The 24,939-nt window shown below is 37.7% G+C and overlaps 1 protein-coding gene across 1 annotated transcript in view; it reads left to right on the top strand.

Moving 5' to 3' along the window:
• ARHGAP42 (Rho GTPase activating protein 42) overlaps positions 1–24,939 on the top strand; it is a 161,009-nt gene that overhangs the window by 15,722 nt on the left and 120,348 nt on the right. Inside the window, exon 2 of the mRNA XM_026109167.2 lies at positions 16,629–16,724. Within this exon, the coding sequence (XP_025964952.1) occupies positions 16,629–16,724 (96 nt within the window). The remainder of the gene's footprint in view (positions 1–16,628; positions 16,725–24,939) is intronic.

Genomic DNA, 24,939 nt, shown 5'->3' with positions numbered 1-24,939 from the left:
ATGTCTCGAAAGGTGCAGAACGTTGCATCTGCAAACTGTGCTTTCAGATGAGGAGCGAAGAATTGTTAGTGTGAACAGCCGCTGTCTAAGCAGGTACATTTTTGGAAAGTAAGAAAGCTGAAGCCTAGAAAACCAGTTTGTCCCATTTGTGTATTGGAGAGCTTTTGGACTAGTATTTTTTTTTCCTCAGAACTCACAGAGAGAAATTCAATATTACAACCAGCATTTGAAAATGGAGAAATAGTTGAAAGGGTGGTTGTGGGGGTTTCGAGAAGAACGGTAAATCTTTTGGGCTTCCAGACAAACCAGAAAACATGAACCTGGGTTCTGAGAAAAGATTCTTCAAGGTTCCCAAAATAGGAGGGATGGAAACACCATCTTGGGTACCAGAGGTTGCCCAAACTCTGGCAGTTCAGGAAATACTAATCACAAAAGCGAAATGTGCATTGTTAATAAATAAAATTCCCTAAAGCCCTTCAGCTTCACTTAACCTGTGGGGAGAAAAATGACAAACAAAACCTGACTACTGTTCATACCCAGGATTGTGTTCTCTTTTCATTCAGTGGCACCAAAACATGAATTTTAAAATCACTTTGTCAGGTAAATTTTGGAAAGCTATATACAGACTTGTAAAGCTAGCAGCTGTATATTCTCTTAGCCACTGGAAGATTCAGTTAGAGAAGGAGTCTTAACCTGGAAACTTTACTAGTATTTTGCTGTTAAGGCAGAAGATTTGATGGTTTTTATTGGACTTTGTTTTTCTTTACGGAAGAAAGTTTCATTTTCATGTTGGAAATAGACAGATTAAAAAAAGCAGGCGACCTGAATGTCATTATTTAAGAATTTGGCAATGTCAGTCTTAAGTTTTCGTTTGACTTGGTTTGTGCTTTTCCTTAATAGTGTGAATGTACTTTGGTGGCCTCCAAAACCAATGTGAAAATAATGTTTAATGAGGCTATTTATGTGATTCTTTTCATACTAATTCTCTCTTTCATATTATTTATGAATTACTGCTTCCTGCACTAATCTTGAGCACAATCTGTGCCTAAGTTATAAGTAATATTCCACAGTGATTTTTTTTTCCCTATCCAGCCTTTATGAAAATTGACAGCAGAACACACAAGATTAATTTCTATATTTGGCTTGAGGGTATGACATCAAAGTTAAACTTACTAGCTCTTTGGCCGCTGTGGAGCGGTAATGAGCGTGACCAGCTTGCATTGCGGTAGCTCTGATTATATCAGTGTTCTCGATTCTTGTCTATATTAAATGGACCTAGGAGTATTGTCTTGTATTGAAAGGTGCTTGTAAAAGGATTTAGCAAGCCTGTCTTCATGGATAACTGGCCTGATAAGAGATGTTTTGATATATTGTATGTTCAGCGAGCCAGAGAATCACAGCCCTTAATACATGAGCTATTACAACAGTCAACAGGAGTCATTATGGTCTGTCTTGACAGTGTGTAGAGTGGGGGATCTTAATTCAGAAACAATTGAAAAAATAGAATAATTCCTTTGGAAAGACTATATATTGTTCCGCAGATTAGACACAAAGATATCTGTAAAACTGTCCATTTATTAGATGCTGTAATTTTGAATAAAAAGATGAAAAAAAGAAATCTTAAAGGCATCACGTTTTCTCCCTATTTTGTGTTAATGTTTTTCTCCTCTTTCAGCTGATACTTTAATATGTTCTTTTTGTTTATGTCAAGAAAGCTAACATTAACATTTAGGAAGAGGGTGTTTTACTTGGCTACTCCTGCAGTCCCTTGCGTAAAGCAAAGTTCATGGTCTGTTCATTGATTCATATTTACTTATGTGCTCGATTGAAGATGGAACAGGATTACAGTAGATATGCGCTGAGCACTGAAAGGACTATTCCTTGTGGTTAAGCATTTTACATGCTTGTAGAAAGAAGAAATGCTGTATTTTTTTATTGGCTCATAAGTAACTAAAGTATGGGTTACAGTCTGGTGGGGGAAAAAAGTGCAACCTCCAAAGTCTCGCCAGCTATACCTGTGCTCTATCACTTCACCTCATATCACTCATTGCAAGCAGTAGATGTTGTTTCCTAGAGTAACCAAACCTTTTTTTTTTCCCTGCAGAGAATTCCAGTTCCCTTTGCAAAGGAACTGATGATTTCAGAACTGCATCTAGTCACAGAATTTGTTTGCTTTTAATCTTGCTAAGGTTTCCCGGTTTCTTATGAAATATGTAATTCCCTGGAAATGCTCCCTTTGCATTAAATGGAGGATAAGGGGCCACTGCCATAAGCACTGCTGGGCTTCTGCAGTGGAGTCTGCAGTTCCCTTACACTGCTTTTCGCTGAGAAAAGGGAGAGGAGAGCACACTGAGACGGAAATCCAGCTGCCCCCCACCTATGAGCCGTTCACTCCAAGCGCAGCTTCTTCCAGGAGAGAAGTGGCATCATGATCATTTCTCGAAATGACGTCGGGGAAATTCTCCAGGCACTGAATAAAAATACAGCCCTGAGGTATATGGTTAAACATCAGATTTTGCCTGATGAATGCCTTAATCACGCATAACTGGCTCAGGCTCAGAGTATACCCCTGGGTATATTCTCTATCCCAGCATATTTTGTATCGTTCAAGAAGGAACCTTTCCCATTGCTCTGGGAGGAGACCTGCCTGGGCTTCCCCCGGGACTTGTATGCAGGCAAAGAGATTCTCTATTTTCTGTGCCTTCCTGTCCCCAGAATACTGATTCTTCGAGCCTGAGATGCGATGAGGTTACAGATTCCCATCCTTCAGTTAGTAGGAGTTGTTGTGATTGTTAGAATAAGAAATAAAATTCTGTTGCACTTGAAAACCAACTGAAACATTTTATATGCAGAAATCCTATGTTAGTTATTTTAATGTAAACTGCTCCAGTTAGGAAATGTCAAAGCTTTTTTTTTTTTTTTTTTTTTTTTTTCTTTTTCTTTAATTGGGCAAACCCTAACTCTTCTGTCCTGTTTCTGCTATATGGTCCTTTTTTTGAGGTTTTACATTTTAACAAAATCAGAAGTTTCTTCCCTCCTTTTAATGGAAAGCTTTATTTTTTAAAAAATTCTGTCCTCTGGAAAAAAAAAAGTTATGGCTTTTGTGGGGACAGGGAAGTGTGTGGAGCCGCATTCTTTCCAGCTCTGGTTCGCGTCTCCCGCTCTAAGGGAATGGCATCTGCAGTAATGGGCATAGAGCCGGCACCCCGAAGGGCCTGCCTCATCACCAGCGCACTGCGGGGCCTCGGGCAGTCGTGCTTTCAGCAGCTCCTTCTGTAAAACAGGGCAATGGTGTTACATATTATACAGAAATACGTTTATTTCAGTGTCTTTGTAGACTTGGCTTGTGTGAAGGCTGAGATAATTGTGTGTTCATTACAGGCCTTGGCTGGTATGCAGTAAGCAATAGTGGGAGGAGAAGAGGATAGAGCAATACTGAACTCTGGGGAGAAAACAAGTATTGAATAGCTGCTGACTCTGTGACTGCCCTTGCGCTAAGAACTAAGTTAGGAAATGTTTTGGAGAAAGAGGGTGAAGATAATATGCATGTTTAAGCACAAAGTGTGGAAGGACTGAAGCTGCACAAGCAGTCTTCGTTGAAGCCTTTTGAGTGCTTGGCTGGTAGCCTAAATAAACTTTTTTCCACCTATTTACTACTTATTAATGCAGTTATTTTTACTATTCAAATTTATGCTTAGCACATATAACTTAATAAATCCTGAAAGAAATACAGCCTTGTAACATGACTGAAGGCAGAGTGGTGCACCTCCTCTGTCTCTGGAGCAGTGAAAGATCTCTATCTGCACATTATTGTTCACCCCCTGGAGAATATCTCACATAGCTTAGCCGGTGGACTAGAGCTTAAATGATGCAGTGCAAAATCAGCTGGGTTAACTCAGCCCCCCTCCTCCGCTGGTGATTTTTGGCTTCAGTGGGTGGTTCTGTGTTGGGGTCGATAGAGTGCTTAACCATGCTGCTGTAGTGACTCCTCCGTGTGTGATGACCTCCTCCTGGTAGATGGTGGTGATCAGCTGATACTGTCTTGCATCATTCAAGCTCTTGCGAAGCATGTGTGTCCAAGGCTTGCTGCAAAAAGCATAAGAATGACCATACTGGGTCAGACCCAAGGTTCATCTGGACTTATATCCTGTTTCCAGATACGAGTAAGTGCTGTGCTGAGCGAGTTGTATTTTTTCCCTCGCACACAATGCTGAATGCCTAGGGTAGTGTACAAGAACAGGCAAGAATGGAGTGATATTTCCGCTGCCTCCAGCAATTTGTGCCTTGAAGATTTCCTGAGCAAGAGGTTATGTCTTTAATAGTTCTCAGTGGATTTTGCTTCTGTGAACTTGTCTAGTCCTTTCTTGAACCCACATAAATTTTTAATATCCACAGCATCCGGTGGTAGGGAGTTGCGTGATTCAATTGTACATTTCATGAAAAAGTGTCTTCTCTGTTTTGAGCTAGCTTCTTGCCAGCTTTATTCGATACCCATTTGTTTTGGCTTTGGAGGAGGCAGTCACCATTTCTGTACCACGTGTGACTTTGTAGAGCTCTTATCCTGTGCCTCCCCAGTTGTCTTTTCAGGCTGAAAATTGCTGGTGTACATTTTCATATCTGTAAGAAAGGCATTCCTACTGTTACCTGCCCTTGTCATGTTTCTTTGTACCTTTCTCAGGTGTTTTGGGATGGGTTCGAGAAAAAAAAATCTTTGCATCATGTTCAAATGCAGGGCTATCATGGATTGAAGAAGTGGCATGTATTTCTGGTTTTGTTCTTTTTTTTCCCCCCTAATTCCTAATAATTCCTAATGTTTGAATTGCTTTTTGTCTGAGTCTGAGCATAAAGCAATAAAGCAATCTATTATAATTATTATAATAGACATTATAATGGCAAGATCTCATTCCTGTGGGATAGTAGTCAGTTCAGAACTCATTACACATGCCATAATATAAACAGTACTAGTACTAATGGATGCTAAGGTTATGAATTAAAGGATATCACTCTGCCAGGAAGATAAGGAGAGGATGTTGTCATATATTCCTAAATCTTTTAGTGACAGGAAAGTAGAACGAAATTCCAGGGTTTTAAAAGTTGGGGGGAAAAAAAAAACAGTAAATGAAACATGTTGAAGCCTGCTCTGTCCTTCTTAAAAGTTATTTGAATTAAAAAAAAATAGATTTCAGTGAAAGACGAGGTCCTTATTTTGTCTGAGAAGTTAATTTAATGTAAGATTCTGATAAAATGAATATGAATATACTTTTTTTTCCTGCAGAAAATATGAAGAGCTTGTTCTTTGAAATAGTTTTGTGTATATGGAGAAACTTAATCTGATTACTACTTTTTGCAGTGTTTCTTACTTGCTCTCTGTAGCTGAATGGAATAAAAGTGGAAAGTAGGTAAGATACAGTAAGTATTGCAGACCTGTTAAGGAAATAGCGTCACATGCAAATTGGCGTTAACTCCAAGTTTCTTTGGAACACTTGATTCCTGATCGATGCAAGCAGGAGCTGATGTGGTGAAGCAGAGATTCGCAGTTGTACATTTCATAATTTAATGAAGCCTGGTTTTTTTGGTTGGTTTTTACCTATATGAAAATGTGGATATTTTGGTAAAGATTTTGGAGTTTTGTGTACCATGAGCAATTTAGTTTAAACCCTCAAAAGCATATTGTGAAGCTCGAAGGTACGTTCATGGCTGTCATCTCTGCATATTCTGAGTACCTTTCATATTTTCATATTTTAAAGGCAGAAGAGGATTTTAACTACTGTATTAAGCTAGTTTTCTCAGTTAAACTCACGTTTTATGTTATATTCATTCTTCCTGAGCAGTAAGAAGTAGTGAATCAGCGCTATGGTGGACTGTCAGAGTGCAAGACACGTCTTCAGGCCAAATTTGGTAAAGACATTCAGTGGCACTTAACTTCAGGGGACAAAATGCTGCCTGCCTTCAGGGGACAAAATGCTGCCTGCCTGGGGGCTCAGTTCTGCCCTCAATGTCTGGGAGTGCGTTTTGGACTCTAAAGAAGTGTTACTTACATCTGTTTGTGTGTGTGCATCTGTGTTTGTAAACATAATACTATGGTATGCAACACTGAAATCCATGCGACTGTGATAGTAATTATCTGATCAAAGGAATCTAACCAAGTGGTGTGTGTGTGTGAGCTCTAAGAACTTAAGGAATTTCTTATAGAAAGTGTTTCATTTCCTTTAAAGCAAAGTAGTAGTATTTTTTTTTTTAAATGAGCTAAATATACACATTTTATTTTACTTTTTTCTCCCCTCCCTCTTCTGCTCTTACAAAACACTTTACTTTGTTGCCCAAGTGCAGAAAACTGCCAGGAAGAAGGGTGAGCAAAGCTTCTGTTTCCCATGACCCTCAACTCTAATGTTGTTCCAAGAGCTCCCTACTTACAAATGCCTTGATAACTGCTTTCATTCCTTTTCTCCCTCCCCCTCCGCTCAGCATGCTCGAATCTGGCTGATCCTCCCCCAGCAGCTTTCTTCCGGGAACAAGGAAATCTACCTAACACAAAAACCATGGCACATAAATGCATTTCAAGCTATATTGGAGGAATTCTTATAGCTAGCTAGAGATCTGTCCATTAACAGCATGATAATTGCAGGGATTTGTTCTTGGTTTTCCTGGAAGCAGTTTCTTTATAGCTCCATGTTCATACCAGAACTGAGCAACCCTATTCTTTCTTTATTTTCTGAATACACGTTTTGGCAGGGGTAGTAGTAGGGAAATCACATCTCACTCTCCACTTCCACAGGGCAGAAACGGCAGAACTGATGTTGCCCAGCTAGTCGGAACTGTGTCCCTTATGAATGTGTATTAGAACAGAGGCTTTAATTATATTATCGAATCATATTGTCCTGTATTGCTGTGTCTTTCTTTCACTATCAGTAAATAGGGATAGGAATTTTTGAAATTCCTCTGAATGCATTTTTAGGTTAAGAACAGAGAAAACTGTATATTTTCACATAGTATTAAAAGACAGCCTGATACACTGATATCTTACGTTGCACTAAAAATCTGGAATTTCCCTGGTTTTTCTGGTTTCTAGACAGGAAGTCACTTTCTGCTTTTTCAACCTCTGGCAGCATCTGGTCTTCGTTTCTCTGTCTTCCCTTTGTGGTCCTTCTCTGTCTGCTCACTAATAGCAGTCTCTGTGATGTGCCAGCAGGAGTGAGAAATGACAGCAGCAAGCCTGATAAACCATGTTTCAAAGAAAGAGGGTGGGAGGAAAGACTGATCCAGCTCCCTGGAAAACGGTCACAGTATTCTGGGAAATAAACATCCATGGGGCGATGGAAGAATGTGGAAGAACATTTTAAAAAAAAAAAAAAAAAAAGCGAAATCCCCAGGAGGAGCAAATGACAGTATGTTGTGAGACAAAGCAAAATTGCAGGGGAGAGTGTTTAAGGACCTAGGGTGGATAACAGAGTGGTAGAAAGCTATGCGGAAGTTCAAATAAAATGATATAGAAGAATATAAGAAAAATTGACATAAGAGGTTACAGGGAAAAAAGTTTACATTTTCTACCTTTTTCCAGCCCTTTGACTTTTCTATATAATTTTACTTTTTCACAGCTCAGGATGCTGCTTTAAACTGTTTATTATTTAAATTCAAGTTGAAATAAAATGGAAATCGATTACATTTGTAAAGGGAGGAGAAAAAGTACACATGCAGTATTTTATGGTGGTCAGGCAGTTCTGTATCACTGTGTGTCCTTGAACTAGTTTAGGAATCAGCGTGCTGTGGTATTGATACTAGAGACATCTGAAAGATGTTGTACACTGATATCCAAGATTTTAGAGCAGCCTTGGATTACACTGAGTTAACAAAGGTGATGCCGTGCAAGGCTGATGGTAGTATTAATGTTCATATCCTTTTGTAGTGTAAGAGTTAGGGTGTAACGAAGACTGCATGAGCAGAGGGTTCATTTTATGGGTCAGCACAACATCTTGTGTGTCACCGTGACCAGACTTGTTTCCGTGTGCAGAGTAAATTAGAGACCAACAAACTCTTGAGTAGCTCTGGCAAGGGTAGCAAAGTAGATTGAAAAGCAGGAGGCTCGGGAGAAGCAGGAGATACAACCCTCAACTGAGGTAAGCAAGTTGAATGTTTAGATGAATCTTAGAACTCTGAGGAGGGTCAGGAATCATTATTTAATGTGTGGTATAAGCAAGTATAAGCTTAGCTTCTTTTCAGGTATGTTTCGTGTCATGCTTTATTGATCGGGAAGCAGTTAGAAAGGTAGGCTCTAAAGAGTTGAGATCTGCCTGATAAGGAACTATGAAATAGCTTTGTCGGTGGACACAAAGGAAATATTGAAAGTGTGCGAGTATGTGCTGATTTTCAGTGATTTTCTGAATGGAAAGAAAGCTGAGAAATCGTCTTGTTTTCATGGAAATCTGTGTTTGTGTGAATACACAATTAAGAAAAAAAGGATTTATTCTTCCCTAACATACATGATTCTGTAGATATGTGAATCCATCCTGTGGATCTTGGACAAAAAGCTTACTGAATGAAAATGAGCGTATTTGCAAAACTTGCATTATATAGAAATGTTTTGTTAGAGTATAATTTAGAAAAATATAATAATGTGCTAGCAATAATACTAAGTTATACCCCAGAGCCAATTTTTGTAATTTCAAAAGTAAAATGAAACCAAATGCTCTCTGAAACTTTCAGCTATATTTATGGAAAATATTCAGAAAATTGCAATTGGTAGCAAAGGACCATTTTCCTTCTGCTTTTAACTTTGTGATTAGTCACTTGTAAAGGCTTTATTGTTGCATTAATTCTGTGAACATGGGTTTATGACTGGATGGCTTGGAACCTAGTATTTCCCTGTATAGTCAGTTTGCTTTCTAATCAAATGCAGCAATATCTTTGAACAGTTGTATAAAGTAAAATATTGGGAAAGAAAGGATTTTGTAGCAATGAGGTAATGAGAAATAAAATAGAAGAATGTAGGCTTGTTGAAGCAGAGCAGAATTATACCACTTAAACATCACTTTGCAGCTCTTTGCTTATATAATGCTGTAACGTTAGAGAAGCAGATTTGTAGGACGTGCTGTATGGTGTCCTCCAGATTGGTGGCTACAGTACATAGTGTAAGATCAGGGTGAGCAAATACCGTTGGTTACATCTTCATTCTTTCATATATTTATTACCAGGCAAAGTCAAAATGACTTGGCTGTTATATATGCTTAGTTAGTATACACAGTTAGCATACTAAACTGAAATTCTCATTCTCTTATTCTCTTAAGTGAATAAAATTAGATTGCCGCATCTACAGACTACCTGAGATGGAGTGAGGAGAGGAATATTGAAGAGAGATGAAATATTACAGACTTTGTCCTCTTGCTGTCTTACATTATGTGGTTAAACATTCAAGCTTTTTGGGAGTTTTAGAATGATTTTATTAAGGCAGTAAGTTTCAAGTGAAATGCAAATGTGGCCTAAGAAAAGCTGCCATCAAACTTCTTTGTTCCGTTCTGGGGTGTCTGCTTCGAGAGTGTGTAGGATCCAGTGCTTAACATACAAAAATGTGAAGAATATCCAAAGTGCTTAACATACACAGATGTGAAGAATATCCAAAGTGCTTTAAAAGTTTCTAATGAAAGGAAGTTGGGACTTAAAAGTATTAGAATGAATAGCTGTGAATTTTGTACAAGATACATACTTTTTAATAGCTCTTGCATTGCTATGTTAAGTGAGTGGGATCCTGTTACGTTTGATGAGGGGGATTTCTGTGTGCGTGTAAGAATGAGAAATTAATTGGTGCACTTTTCTCATGGAAACGTTCATGGCTAAGAAAATGACACTGAAGAATTTCAGGCTTCTATAGTGTTTTCTTTAACCCCAGAGGGATACAGTAATGCATGGAATACGTGCTGACATGTTCTGTGATGTCCTTTCCCTGGAGGTTATGAGAAAGAAATCAACTTCCCTAAAATCAAGAGCAAAACATGGAGGTGGAAAAGTAGTGTGGGATTGCTGGGGGTGGGGGGAGTTTATTTTAGTTGTATGCTATTGCTCCAGGAGTTGCAAGCTGGCAAGGAATGTGGACCAGGGAAGCTAGCAAGTAGGGGAGATAAAGAGTTCATTGATAGCAACAACGAGAGACTGTGGCAGTACAGAGTAGCTGCCCTTGTGCCGCGCAGTCCTTGGCGCCGGCCACGTTATTCTGGAGCCCGGCGTGGTCTTTTCTTGTGGCTTCTTTAGAAGGCATCAGGGCAAGCGGCCAGCAGCGCTTCCCTCTGCCGGCCTGCTGGGTGACATCCTTCTGCAGCAATTTGGGAAAAATGCGGTAGCTTGTAAGAGGAGAGTGGTGTGCTTTTTTTTTCTTTTTCTTTTTTTTTTTTTTTGAATGACAATCAGAAAAGTTATTTTGATCCACAAATTAATTCAGCTGAGAAATAAAGGATAGCTTCCAAGAACAGAAATGCCGTGGATGATATTCTGTGCAGTGGTATTGGCTATGAACCATGTGCAGTGGGAAAGACTCTAGTGCTGGAAGCCACTTAAAACTGAAGATGACAGAAGCTATTTCAGCTGGTTATACAGATTTGGGGTTTGTGTGTGTGTCTGCGTGTGTTTAAAAGGAACACTAACATGCATTTTATATTGCTTTCTAAGTCTAGTTGATGTGATCCTGCCCATGCGTATTATGATGATGATATTTTATTAAGCTGGGGTTACCCGTTCTGGTAGTGAAACCTAGAGTTCCTTTAACATGCAATTGAAGGACTGAATTGCACTTTGGAGGTATGTGCCAGCATCCCCATGCTCAGTATGGCTTTTGGGGGGAATTTGTAAGCCCTTTACATGTCCCCTCATTTGGGCTGACACACTATAACCTAGATTATGAAGATTTTTGGAAGATTTTCTGTAAGTAGTAGATAGCTACCTATGACAGTTGATTTGCTCCCTTTCTCCCCTCCCCCTTTTTAAAGCAAGACAGTAATGAGTGATGAAGAGTGGAAAGAGGAGAAAACTGAAGAAAATGTGTTTTAGCAGTGTTGTCTGAGCTAAGATCAGTAACTGTGAAACTGGGATTTTTAATGAGAAAGCCCTTAAGACAGGGAACACATTTGAAACCTAATGGGGTTGTACGCAATCTTGTATGATCAGTGCTTTTAGCTGCTTAATTGTTCATATTTCCTAAATATAGCCATATTGCCAGGTGCTGTGCTTACAGTCTGTGATGTGGAAAAAGATGTCCCACTGTGGCATGTTCCAGTTACAATCAAATTGGCTGTAGCAAACACGGAAGCTGTCGAAGTTCAGCGCTTCTCGGCGGGGCGTCCTTGTTCCCCCAGCTTATTTCTGGCTGTCGGTACAGCTTGCCTCCTTGAAGTTCTTTTTCATATAAAATAACAAAACTGAGGTAATTCCCAGTTCATCTTCATGGTAAAGAAGCATATAATACATCATACAGTATTTAGGGAGATGTGTGCCTCATGAGTATTTTCCTGGATATTATTTATATTTATATATAGTTTTAAGATTTGTATTTGCAATACCGAAAGCCTTGTTCCTCCCTCCCCCCTTTTTTTGTCTTTTACTTGTATAAATTTTTTTAACATTTCCTTGCTTCTTTCTTTTGGTGTAGTAATAATACTGGAAATCATGCTCCTAATAGCTGCTGTTTTGCAGTAACAGCATCTTCTTTATAAATCTACATTTTAAAGTGTTTATATAACTTAAGCAGAAAATTGTTTATAGAATAGAAGCTGTCTGTGAAATAAATCAAGAAAATAAATTTATTTTTAACGCAATTAAAAAAATTAGTGGACCATTTTCAGGTATTGAGAAAGAGTAAAAGTCAATGAAATAGATAGATGGTTATCTGCATTTTAGCCTGTCATTTTATGAAGTGCTCTGGCAAGACCATTCACTTGCTGCTGTGTTTTATTTCTGGGTATTGCAGCTGCTTAGTGTTCTGTTGTTGGGTTTGGGTAGCTTGTGTTTTAGTAAGCTTATATTTCAGTGTATGATCAAATGAGGTAACTCATAAAGCACGGGACCATGGTGCATGGTTAGTTGTACCTGGTAGAGGAAACAAGCAGTCCAAAGGTTTGAAACACCGGAGGTGACCATACTTGGTCTCCTTTAGCCTTTAACTGTCCCCAAATTCAGCTGACTGACGAATTGCCTCTAATATCTTGTCAGATCAGCCAGCACCCCACTATTTCTGCTGTTTTTGAAGCCATACAGTCATATTTAGCTTTGTTTCAGATCACCAGATATGTTGCAGTTACAGTTGTAACCAGATCACCTATTTTTTGAAGACCAGTTTATTGTACTCCATTTTGTGCTCAGGGGTTCGTCGGGCCATGCTTAATCTTCTTGCTAGGTGTCAGCTACAGTTTTTCTTTATTGACCTAGTGAATGACACCAGTTTTGTGATGGTGATTGACAACAGTGAGGAAGAATGTGAGTTACTGGAACTGACTAAAGAAGTCATCTTTTGGGTAAAGCCAGGGGGAGACTTCCGCTCCCATGTATTTGCTGAGAATAGTTCCTTGTAAGCTGTTACTTGGGTAGGGATGCTGGTCTCTTGCATGTTTATCAGGCATTTGGGTTTAGAACTTGTTTGACTCCTGTGTAGATGGCTTGAGCTTTCTTCTGTTCTTGCAGTGGGCACACTGGCAAGAATAAACAGCCTTCCTACCCCAGGAAAAAAAATAACAAAAAAAAATTACTAACTTTTAAAAATCTCAAGTTTTCTTATCTGTGGAACCTGATCCTTATTGTGAAGGGCTGTGCCAAAGCTAACATACTCCGTTTTTCAGGTAATAGGTCTTTCGGGTAATAGCATCTCTCACTTCATTACTCTGTGGCAGTATACTGTCCCCTCCTCCTCAAGGCTCCGTGTAAGAGTTTGTTTTATGATCTCTTTAACAATTCCAGGACAAGAATGTCAGAGAACAATTCTGGTAATGCAAAGGGACTGCATCATCTTAGTTTTCTGTTGCTGGACATATTGTGATATGTTTCTGTGAATAAGTTTGAAGACGATGGGAACACAGTTTGCTTCCGTCAAATTCTACAGAAAAATTCCTCCCAGTCAATTGACTTGATCCATCCCTCATTAAAATTGGCAACTCCATCCAGTTATCTCCCTCCACTAGCTATAAACGGTGCTGGTGGTCACCCTTGACGGTATGCCTGGCTGACCTGAACTGATTCCTGCTTTGGAATTGGGGAAAGCAGGCAACGTAGGGTGCAGGTGAATCCTATCAGAAAAAAAAGAAAAGTTAACAGACGATCAAATGGCCCATTAGAAATTCCCCGCTCTGGCAACTGGAAGATATCAAGGTGTATTTTTACTTTTTTCCTGGCGCCCAGAAAGGATAGTCTTTTGGAGTGCCTGCAGGACGTGCGTGCTATATTGGTGTTTTCAATGAGACTTTTTGAGCAGCCTTCCTTCCCCAGGGAATAGACTTGTACTGTCAGTCAATAAAGCTAATAAGCTTTTTATAGTGACTTAGAAGATCAATTGGCTTTGCTCTAGAGAGAGTTGCTGTCCTGGGCTGAGTGAAATACGGTGTCCATGTGGACTCCTCAGAAAGGGGGAGAGGCATATCAAGATGTACATGTTAGACTTTGAGTAAGAGTGACTCTTGTAATACCAACAAGCTTGCAGAGCATAAAAAGGCGATTTGCTTGGGGTGGTGATTTACTGTCTTACATCTGGAAGGATCAAAAAGTACTGAGGTCTATCAGGGATGTCAGGACTCTGGGATATAGGGTGATATATAACATTTTTCAAAGCTGGACAAGGTGTCTGCTCCTTCTTTCTGCTCTTTTTGTTTCTTGTCAGGCCAAGGTAAGGCGGTAGTATTATTATTAGCCTCTTCTTGACTGAAGAAGCAGTGGCTCTTAAATCTGATTTAATTCAGCGTTGAATCTTCGAATGCCTTTATCTTTCAAAGGAGGCCTGCTTGTTGCACAACCAGTCCTCTCTCTGGGACTAGACATTTTGTAACTGAGTAAAGTGACGATACTCCTCACAAAGAATTTGATAAAAAGAACTAATTCCATGGCATGGTTCAAATTTGGTAGTTTGGCTGCGATGTTGAGTCTTGAGTTCTTACAGAGTAACTCTCTAATAGGTCCAAGAGGCTGTCCGAGCAAGTTGGTAAGTTTCTGTAGAATAGTATTTTTAGTATTTTCAGGTAATGTTAATTTTGTACAGAATATCTAAATTAGTATCATAGGAAACTTCTTGCCTTGGAACTTTACCTTATTCCTTGCAGCACTGAACAGCTTTATTCTTGATATGAAATCTTGTATTTCCAAGCTGTAAATCTGAACTCCTGTTAGTGATAGATAATTTTTACATTTCAGTAGTACTTATGTTACAGTGTGTTTTTCATTGAAACACATTGAAGCCAGGTAATTCCTTTTGGCACAAATTGGTGTGCAGCAATTTTATAAAAGGGTTTAGGACTCTCTGTAGTAGCTTGCTGGAAGAGCCAACAATATAAGTGTTTCTGACACTTAAACTCAAAGCATCATGCTGCAAATGCGAATCGAACTGTAGGTCTTTCAAACAGCTGTAGAACAGTCAATTGCCTACATATATAAAATATTACATTGGCATAAAACAGAGTGCTTCACCGCTTTGAAAAAAATATTTTGTTCTACTACAGACTGTCAGAGACGCTTCCAGTGTTTAGCTTCTAATTTGTTATTATATTTAGTAAAATTTTCATGTATTTTGGAGTAGGAAGTGGTCACTAAAAATGCAGTAATTCACAGGTATGTGAATTATTCTGTGTCTCTTAATGGAAAGTGTAGTATATTTTGATAATGATAGGATATTTAGGAGGTCAGGCATGTACTGTAATGGAATTACAGTTATCAGACAGGTTCACCTGGTAGTTTGAATCTGTTGGATAACTGTAATTCCATTACAAGTGTCAGTATACTATGAAGGACACTGTCTGTCATGGATAAAAACAGGATTTATATAGAAAATTATCTGGCTGCAGATGTAAGTGACTTCTGTTCATCTGAAGAAAATACCAATATTGTTACTTTGTGTAGTGTATAAAAAAATAGTTGGAATGTGCTTTTAGAAAGAAAAGATGGAAGACATTAAGAAAGAAAAGATGGAAGACATTACTTTGATATTTTCTAATTTTTTAAATATTATGAGTAGTTGCTAAATAATTCTTATTGTCAGGGCTCACAACTTTATTTAGAGGAAGTTTGGGGTTTTTTGACTTAAAATTACTGGGACAGGTATTTAATTGGGTCTGTAGTAATTTTAATTTTTTTAACCTTATACCAGACTTAAACATTCAGAGATGTGGTGGCCTGTAAGCTGGGCTGGAGGAGACTGCTCTCCCTGGGGTGGGGGGGAACTCTTTTTTTCATGATGCTTGTCAGGGTGGTCTGCTTGAGTGCCTGCAGGCCGCGCACACAGCAGTAATGTTATCAAGGAGACTTTTTGAGCAGCCTTCCTTCCCCAGGGCACAGACATGTACTGTCTGTCAGTAGAGCTAATAAGCTTTTTTCATGATGCTTATCAAAAAGATTCAGAAGTTGTTTACCCATTTCTTTACGTTCTAGCAATTTATCAGATAAACATATGGAATTCCTTACTAATATAAGAAAAATCTGTTTGTGTCTGTATTTTCTAAAGGCTGTTTGTTCTCTTTTTGGCCTGATGTGCTCTGTAGTTGCATGTAGAAATGATTAATAGGAGACTGAGACAGGGAGTAGTTTTTGACTCACTTGATGCCCACCAGCCAGAGGCCAATATGAAAGCAGCAGGCGCTGAGCAAATAGAGGGGCAGGGCAAAGTCCTGGTAGGGTGTCTGTTGTTGGATAGTGGTTACCTTCAAATAATAATTAAAAAAAAAAAAAAGCTTTCAGTCATCTTATTATGTGGGTTGTTATTTGAAAGTGTCTTTTTTCCTTTGGGATAAACCTTATTTCGTTTAGGATAGTAGAATGATCCTTATTGTTGAAAATTTTTCAAATTTAAGTGGCATTTTTCCTTAGTCTTGATTTAGGACCCTAGGATTTAGGACCTTCTGTTACCTGAAGATACTGTTGTGCCCCTAACTGAGTATCTGTGCCTTTAAAAGAACACAACACTGGGGAAAGATGCATGATGCCTTGGGGACAGAGTTTATGGCTTGGCTTCTGTTAATTTCTTACCCTTACTGCGTCTTTTGATTAGATTTAGCAGATATCCGATTCGTAATTGCTGTTTTTCCTAGCTTCCAAACAGATATTATAGGTACTTTCTGAAGGATGTAGAGAATTGTTGCTGATTATCTGGGCTTTATCTAGACGGATAGCATTTTTAAGTCTTGACTGAATTCATCCATTTTCACATTCATCTCTGCTTTGGCCATTATTTTTCCTAATGAAGAAAAAAAGACATTTATGTGGTTACGTTGATGTTTCGTATTTATGAATTTTGTTTGTTGGCATTTGTGTACAATTGTACTCAAGTTATATGCTGTGAAGTTTGACTTATACATTCTTGAATCAGAAGACTGTAAACAGAACACATGAAGCCTTGCTCCCAGTGAAATGGTGGTGAAGTAATTCTGAATTTCTCTCTTTTTTTCTTTCTTGAATTTTAGATTTATCCATGGCAGTGCAAAAATTCTCACAGTCTTTACAAGATTTCCAGTTTGAGTGCATCGGAGATGCTGAAACTGATGATGAGATTAACATTGGTGAGTACCCCATGCTCTCCTTGCAGTGACCTTTTATGTTGTTTTGTACATATATTTGTTAAAACTATTATAATGGGGCAGTTAACTGTTTCAACTTTAATGGAAGTTATAACAAATACTAAAAACTTTCAATAAGCAGAGACCATGCAAGATTTTAAAAATGCACAGTGAAACAGTGTGTCTTCATGACTTAGCTTCGTTCATGGTAGTTCAAAGTACTGTTGAGTCAACTGCGAAGCTTCTCAATTCTGCTACTATTTTTGAGTTGCAGCCAGTTTTCTTTGGGATGCAGTTCTCCTGTGAAATAACCTGGATCGGAAGGAAAAAAAAAAGCCTGAAACAACAAAAACAATGCAACCCCCCCCCCCCCCCCCAAAAAAAAAAGAACACCTTAAGTAAGATACAGGAAGTATTTAAGAGTCTAAAAACAGGAATGTTTTCTTTACAAATTGTGCATTCCTAAGTATATAGTTGTTTGAGTTTTGGCCAGTAAAATTTACTAACCATTTAATGTTCTGTTTCTGTGCATACCCAGAACTTCTGCATTTGCAGAACTGAACAGCTCAGCATGTCTTCAACATTGCTCTGCTTAATATACTCAAAATATTCTGTCCCAAGCAGACCTAATCATGGAAGCATATCCTGAGTATACCTTGTTCAGTTCTGTGGGTATTTGTGCCTGACAAAATTCAGAAATTCTGCTAGTCTTTATTCCAAAACATTGCCGCAAGAAGAAGCAGTTGCAGTGGTGCTTTCAGGAAGAAGCAGTTGCAGTGGTGCTTTCAGGCAGTAGCACAGCGGTGGGAGTGTTTTAGCTCTCTCTTATGAGGGACTTGGATTCTCACCTGTGTTCAGACTGAGGATGTCCAGTACCACATAGCTCCCGTGTCTCTCCCAAAATATCAGGGAGTAAGAAAGGTGTTTGTTAAACAGTAGTTGCTTCCAGAAATAACTAATTTGGCAGTGCAGAGGACATGAAATACATAGGACTTAGGAAAAAAAAAAAAAAAAAAAAAATATATATATTATATATATATATATATATATATATATATATATATATATATATATATATATAAAGTCTTCATAATGCAGAGAGGAAACAGGGTTTGGGCTTTTCCAAGTTTCTCTCTTGTGTCAACCATTTTAAGTTTTCTCTCCCTTCAGTATTTCCTTGCTTGTGGTTGAATTACCTATTCATTGAATGAAAGGTCTAAGCTGCTTTCTTCCACAGCCAAGGTGGAGATTTGCCTAATCCTTATTTTATATACAGTGTGATAGTTAGGAAGCTGTCCTCGGGTATGGCTGGAGATGTTCTGGGTCACGGTCTCCATTAAGCTTGTTTGGGGGGTGAGGGAGGTTGGGGGAGAAGAACCAGTCTTTTCCTCCCTCCAGACTGCCAGTGATGAGCATAAATCCCTGAGAGATGATGTTTCAGATATGTTCCCCTGAGAAGACCTTTATTGGAGCTCAGCTTCCCATATTTTACTTTCATGATAAAGGAAGTCATTTGCCTCCTGTTGTACGTTAGCTTACATCTGTAGTTTGAAGATACAGCTCACTTGTCTGAAGCCAGATGCCAAAAAGTTAGACTATTATACTGTGTTCTAACACTTGATTCCATAAAACTTTCCTCATTTTGCGGGTATACTTTTTTCCCAAGCTTTTTTTTTTCTCCAAGAATAAAATACAGGTTTTATACTTTTTTTTCCTTTTTTTAACAAAATTATATGAAAGAGGGATGAAAACATTGAGCTGCTTCTATTCAGACATAAAACTAAATACATTCTTCAGGTATCAAGCTTGTTGTATCAGCTCAAAAGGGATGATTTGGGTTTTTTTTATTTGCTTCAGGATAACAGTTAAAGATGCAATTTATGATCAAAAATGGTGGCCAGTTGCCCAGCTTATTAGCTGTGACATTCAGTCTAAGCTGGGAAACACGACTTATTTTCTCTTTTCAAACTGTAGCTCCTTCACCAAACTGAAAATGCATAGCATTACAGCTATTGCAAAATTTGTGTGCTCAACAACATGGCAGCAGTTAGGAAAAAATACTTGCATATTAATGATTGTTAGGTAAGACCAATCGACATAGTGGCATTAATTTAATAGTTTTCTATAGTAAATATGGGTTCGCTAACTTAAATGCAAGTCATGTTAATTGAAGTGAAACTTGTTTGTGTGTATTAACAAACCAATAGAGAACTAATGCATTTGGGAAATTTCTCCTAATGAGTGACGAAGAACCAGAATAGAATAGTCAGTTTTTAGGATGAGAAGATACTGATTCTTGGTTCCTTAATTTTTCGAATTAAGTTAAATGTTTAATCAGCCAATTAATTTTTTATGCCTTTATGAAATCAGTAATTAGAAACATTACTGAGATGGTAAAATGGGAAAATGCTTTAAAAACTCTTGGAGAGTATGCCAGTCATAACTCTGCTGATATTTAGAGGTTGTGTATTTTTACTGATTGGCAGGTGAATTCATTAATGTTTAGAAACTGATGCCACTGAAATTAAGTAGAGCAATTCAAAACCTTGCAGTCTAGTGCCTCTGTACAACTCCTGAACTGTCAATGACTTTGAAGGTGGGTTTTTTTTTTTTTTAACATTCATTTAATCAGTGTATTGGTAAGATTACATTTTGAAAATTGTAAATATGATTTTTCTAGTTAACAACTACAGTAGATAGTTAACTTCTTATCTCATGCAAACTGGTTTCTCAACACATAATGATGCCATTATATGTTCAAAAGTTGGTGTAGAAGTATAAGAGAAGTATCCTGTCCCAGAGGACAGTGTTTTTATGTGAATTTTATTCCTCTATAAGTTTTAAAACTTTTAAAATGTAGAAATGCATTCTTGTCCAGGGTCATAAAGTACTATATTCTAATTTACTGAATGCGGCACTTCTTTTGCTATGCTCTGTGATTTATTGCTGAATAATTATATATTGCAAATAAGTCACCTGTGTATGTACTCTTTGGCGTTCTGCGTATTACCTCGTCTGGTAGATTTATCTTTTGCATATTTTATACATTTAAACTAAATCTATAGTATCTCAGATTTGCATGTTCTTCTCGAATTCACTCAGTAACTATTTTTTAAAGACATAAGGATTTTGAATTTAAAATGAGGTGATTGAGGACAACCAGGATTTCACTTTACTTGAAACCTAAATGTAGAAAAGACAAGACATTTTATTGTTTGGACATTAAACAGGCATTTAAAACTATTTAGGAAAAAACAGAGTTCATGAAGCTTGACAGCTGATTTATTTCACTTGGAGCTTCAAAGAAGGGATTTCTAGCTTCTAAAGAAACCATTGGATTGTCATGTGCATCAAAGCAGCTTATAAGAGTAAAAGGTAAACTGACAGGAATCAAATCCAGGTCTAACAGAGAATGATACTGTGTACTTTCATAGGATAAGCCTCAATTTTTGATCTCCCTAAAGCAGTGACCTAGAATTTTTTCATATCTTTACATCCCCAACAAGCTAGACGTTTGCTCATCATCAAAGACAGCTTTGTATAGATGAACCCTGCTCTCTGGGCCTCCTTCCGCCTTCCTCACTTTTTGTAAGAGTGTTCCTTTATCATATCTACAATTGTGCAGCCCAGTGGGAAGTTTTACCTTAGTTTCCAATGTATTTATGACAAAATGCTGTGGATGCATCCCCTTCACATAATTTTGTGTGACTAATCAATGAAATGACTTAACTTTTCAAATATTATTTCAAAAAGTGTAAACACCATATATGTATGGAATGTAATACAGTGGTTACATTCTGAAGATTATTAAATGTTTCTATTACAGGCTTAGTGTTGGAAACCCACCTTAGTATGAGCTACTGAACAAGGCTTCTTCTGTCAGAATTTCATCATTCCAGTAAAAAAGGTTTTATGAAACCTGTTATCGAAGCCAGAAATTACTGATTTTTCAGTCTTAAATTCGTGATTCTAGACAGTCTGACCTTAGGAAAAAAAATGGTTTTGCTAGTATATTTCTTTCTTGCCTTGGTGTACAGCTTCACCTTTTTTTCAGAAAAAATAACAAAATTCCTGAACAGACTGAAAATAAAATGTAAAACATTATAGTCTTTCAAATTTTTCCTGAAAGTTGAAATACGCAGTTTTGAGTTCTGCCAGGAATATTACTTTAAACAAGAAAGAATCTACTTCCATATTGAAAAGAAAAATTCTGCTAGTTCTACTTCCATATTGAAAAGAAAAATTCTGCTAGTTTAGAAATTTTATTTTATATAGAATTTATTTGAAAGTAGAAAAATGATTTCTACTCAAAGGTGGGTGTATATGCGTATGTATTTACGACAAAATGCTGTGGATGCATCCTCTGCACATAATTTTGTGTAATTAATCAATGAAATGACTTAACTTTTTGGAGTAATATTTGAATAGTTAAGTTTAGCTTTAACTTTTTTTCAAAATTGAAATTCATTTGTAAGGGTTTTTTCCTTACCTGTAATAAATATTTGGAACTGAGTTGATGGTTTCATGAGCATTTCGTTTGGGGTTTTTTTTGTTTATTTTGAAGGAAATACCAGATTTGACAACTAAAAGCACCATCATTTTTTGCTCTTCTTGCTAACCTGGGCTATAATAATAGCTTTCAATTTAATTTGTATTTTCTGCAACCTGTGCATTTTTAGATACTGTCTTAAATACAGGTCATCAGTTCCAATACACAAATCATACAACATGTGTGAAAAGTGATTTTTTTAGGCTCTGTGACAGATTCTGCATACACAGAATTATGATAGCATTCGTAGTATTTACACAAATCTATCTAGTATTTAATTTACTGGATTATTTGCTTTTTATTTTCTTTTAATTTTCTTCTTTCATTACTAATTTTTATGATTTATTAGGTTTTCTCTACAAAGGTTTCTTCTATAGAAGAGATGAGCTTTCTAGAAAAAAAAGTGTATGTCTGTTTGTGACTATATAATGCATTCCTGGAGTCTTTCCACACTGTTGCAACTTACAAAAATTTATCTAATTCACTTTATAGAAACTTTGAGATTTACTATGTTCATTTTAGAATCAGGCATTTTGTGCACAGGTTGTAACATACTCTGCTTTCCTCCTTGAATCAGGAGGCTGACTTGTTCCTCAAATCAAATACAACATGATTTTTCTAAAATGTTGAACATCAGAGGATTCATACTATAGCCTTTTCAGGTATGCCAACAAACTGAATTTGAGAAATAGTGCCTCCCAGCTTTACTAGCTTTTTCATTAAAAAATACACACTTAGCAATGATTGTCAGTGTTGTCTCTTCCTCTGTTTTGAAATGCACGTGGCAGCATGTGATATGCAGCATTACCAGAGCTGTAATAGTGCTAATGGGTATGAGAACATGGATATTAGCTCCAGTGACGTGATTCAACTAAGCTGTAATTTTTTGTGCGATTGAAAAGTTATGCAGGAAGTGACATCTGTGAAACAAGTAACACAATGATAATGATTAATTAAGACAACCCAAAAAGGCATTGTAATAAGGGCTTGATATGAAGCCTATTTTTACCATCTTTTCTTCTGTGTGTGTTATCTGGATTGTGGATGATGCAGAAGAAATAATATAATAAATACTACTCAGTACAGTTCTGTCATTATGCTGTCTTCTTTCTCTAACAAGGTCTTGTCTGTTTGGTTGGTATCAGGAATAGTTATAAATTGGTATGTTTTAATATGGCTAGTGTAAGACAGTGCTCTTCAGAATTAAAAGTAACCAAGGCAAATAAATACATTCTGGTTTTTCTTTTCAAGTCCCCCTATGCCAGGAAAAAATCAAAGGTTGGCCATGACGTCATTTTACTTTAATATCTGTTTTTCATTAGTCTGTGCTATTCAGGAAAAAGCGCTGAAAGGCATGTGTATTTCTCTGTGTGGTTGTTAGTTTTGAATTTTTTTTTCTGTAATCAGAAAAGGTTTCAGAGTTGTATTATGACAGATGTTTCAAGTAGCATCAGATGTTCAGTTTAGAAATATAATAGGATTATGAAACTCCGTAAAGTCGTTATTATTAACTGAGCCACAAGGAATAGGTCAGATGTTCTAAAATATGTTATCTTCCCCTGTTGGAACGGAGTTCTCTTCGTGCTGCTAGCAGTTGGGGCTCATATGATCTTTGCTGACTCACATCCGAAGTCATTAATGGGGCGATAAAATTGCTGGTAACTAGCCATCTGCGGAACTGTTAATTCACCAGACAATTATGTTGTATATAGCAGGTTGGTTACAATTTGAACTTTCAGAAATCAGCTAAAATGTGTTAGGGATGGAGAACTTTTTTTCTTCTTCATCTTTTAAGGGAAGAAAGCACTTTAACAATAGTTTTTTGTTAGAACTGCTGTGTTCTTAAGGCTCCCTTGTTTGAGTTGAGCAAGAATGCTGGAAGCTCACAGTCTCCTCTTCTTCTTTGCTTGTATGGTGCATCCACGTACCTAATGCTGTCAAGTTAGCTGCTCCGTGCCCTCTTTGAGAGCTTGTTAGAGGATAACATCCTGTCATTCTAAGCAGCAGCAGATATGCATTGGGAATTTTGTGTCTAAAATTATGCAAATAAAAGAAAAATTCAGAAGGTTCCCCCACCTCTTGTAACAATTTAAAAGGTTAATAGGCATTAAAAAGTGACAATTTACATTTTTAAATGGAATAGAATATGCACAAAGTGCTCTGTTAAAGAAAAAGTGGAGAATGTTATAGGAGCTTTATGCCTTCATAAAGTGCGTAGATGCAAATCTTGACAGATGGACATTGCAAACGCTAAGTTAGAGTGCAAGCTCTTTTGGAGCCACTCGGAGGCTAATCAGGAATGTAGTTGCCAAGCTGGCCATGATTTCAAGCATCTCCATTTCACAGTTAATTTTCTAATACCCTAGCCATCCACAGTCTGAATCACTTGGATATCTTATAGGTCACCATTGAGATTAGCTTGGACATTCAGCTAGGCTCTCTCTAGAGTTAATATTCTACTGTGCATTGCACTGAATTCCCATTTGTAACCAGGTTTGTGAATGGCATTATCAAATAAGTATAATAAGAATTGCAGTGGCTCAGGTATATTGCTGCCTTATCAGAACCAAGAAAAGAGGAGGATGTTGCCACCGCCTTGAGGGTGGAGTTTCAGGGGTGGATTTTGTTAGCATAGGCGTCTTCCCAATAACTTTTTTTTTTTTCCCTCAGTACTTGAGTGTATTGACCTTGTGGAGCACATTAGAGACATATTTACTAAAGGCGTTTTTTCAGATGGGTGGGAAAGGATTGAATCCTGAATTAGCATAGAAGGCTATTTGTGGTTAACTTTGAATTTGCATAGAAACATTGCATACTGGTTTTCCATATTAATTACCTGCCTAGATTTGCCAGCTTTTTATTTTTCTGAGTTGGAAGAATGAATTTTAAGCTTAACCTTTTAGGTGACCTTCAAAGCAACTTTGCCTAAGCCACCTGTGAGAACAGAACAGATTTGTTTGTTATTCCTATTAGACTATTTTTATCCACAAAAGTTAAACAGTAACATATTATGGGAGGTACTCAGCACATTCAAGATGTGAAATGTCTGAAATACTTGCTTAAAATCTGTTCCTATCATTTTTTTTTATCCCCATTGCATATTTAAACAAATGCCACCTTTCTTCAGAACACTATTGTTTCTTGAAACCAAGAAATGAGAGATCTTATGTTAGTGCTAGCATCCCACAGAGGCTTCCAAACAGCATCTGCACCAGAAGAAAGAGATTGGTGTCCTGTCAGTCCAGCCCACAGTTCTTGTCTTTGCTTGTAGAAGATCAAATGAGGCTGACAAAGCAGGAAATAAAATAATGTTGCAATAGGCCTTTTATCTATGCAGGAGGAAAAGGTAAAATAAGAAAACAAGGCCTAGGTTGTTGATTTCTTTTTCTCTAAGATACGCATCAGAAGGTTGTTAAGAAGACTTGCGTGCCTCATTCCCTGTTACCTTTCAGTGCTTATTCAAATGGCAGAAATTAGACAGGGGTGGCAGATGCAGTTGCCTCCCTTCCTGTCTGCTCTACCCTTCTCCCATGGCAGGAGTAGCTGGATGTGAAACAGAGGAGCTGCTGCAGTTCACATGCTGGTGTGTTGAGGGAGGCTAAAACTAGTGCCAGTTCGTTCTAATGCACAGGACTGCAAACTGCGGTGCCTCAGGCTGCCACTTGCCTT

Source organism: Dromaius novaehollandiae, chromosome 1 (genome assembly GCF_036370855.1).
Source record: "Dromaius novaehollandiae isolate bDroNov1 chromosome 1, bDroNov1.hap1, whole genome shotgun sequence".
In the NCBI taxonomy this organism is placed as follows: domain Eukaryota; kingdom Metazoa; phylum Chordata; class Aves; order Casuariiformes; family Dromaiidae; genus Dromaius; species Dromaius novaehollandiae.
Note: the sequence above shows the minus strand (reverse complement) of the source record. Positions and strands in the feature narration are given on the sequence as shown.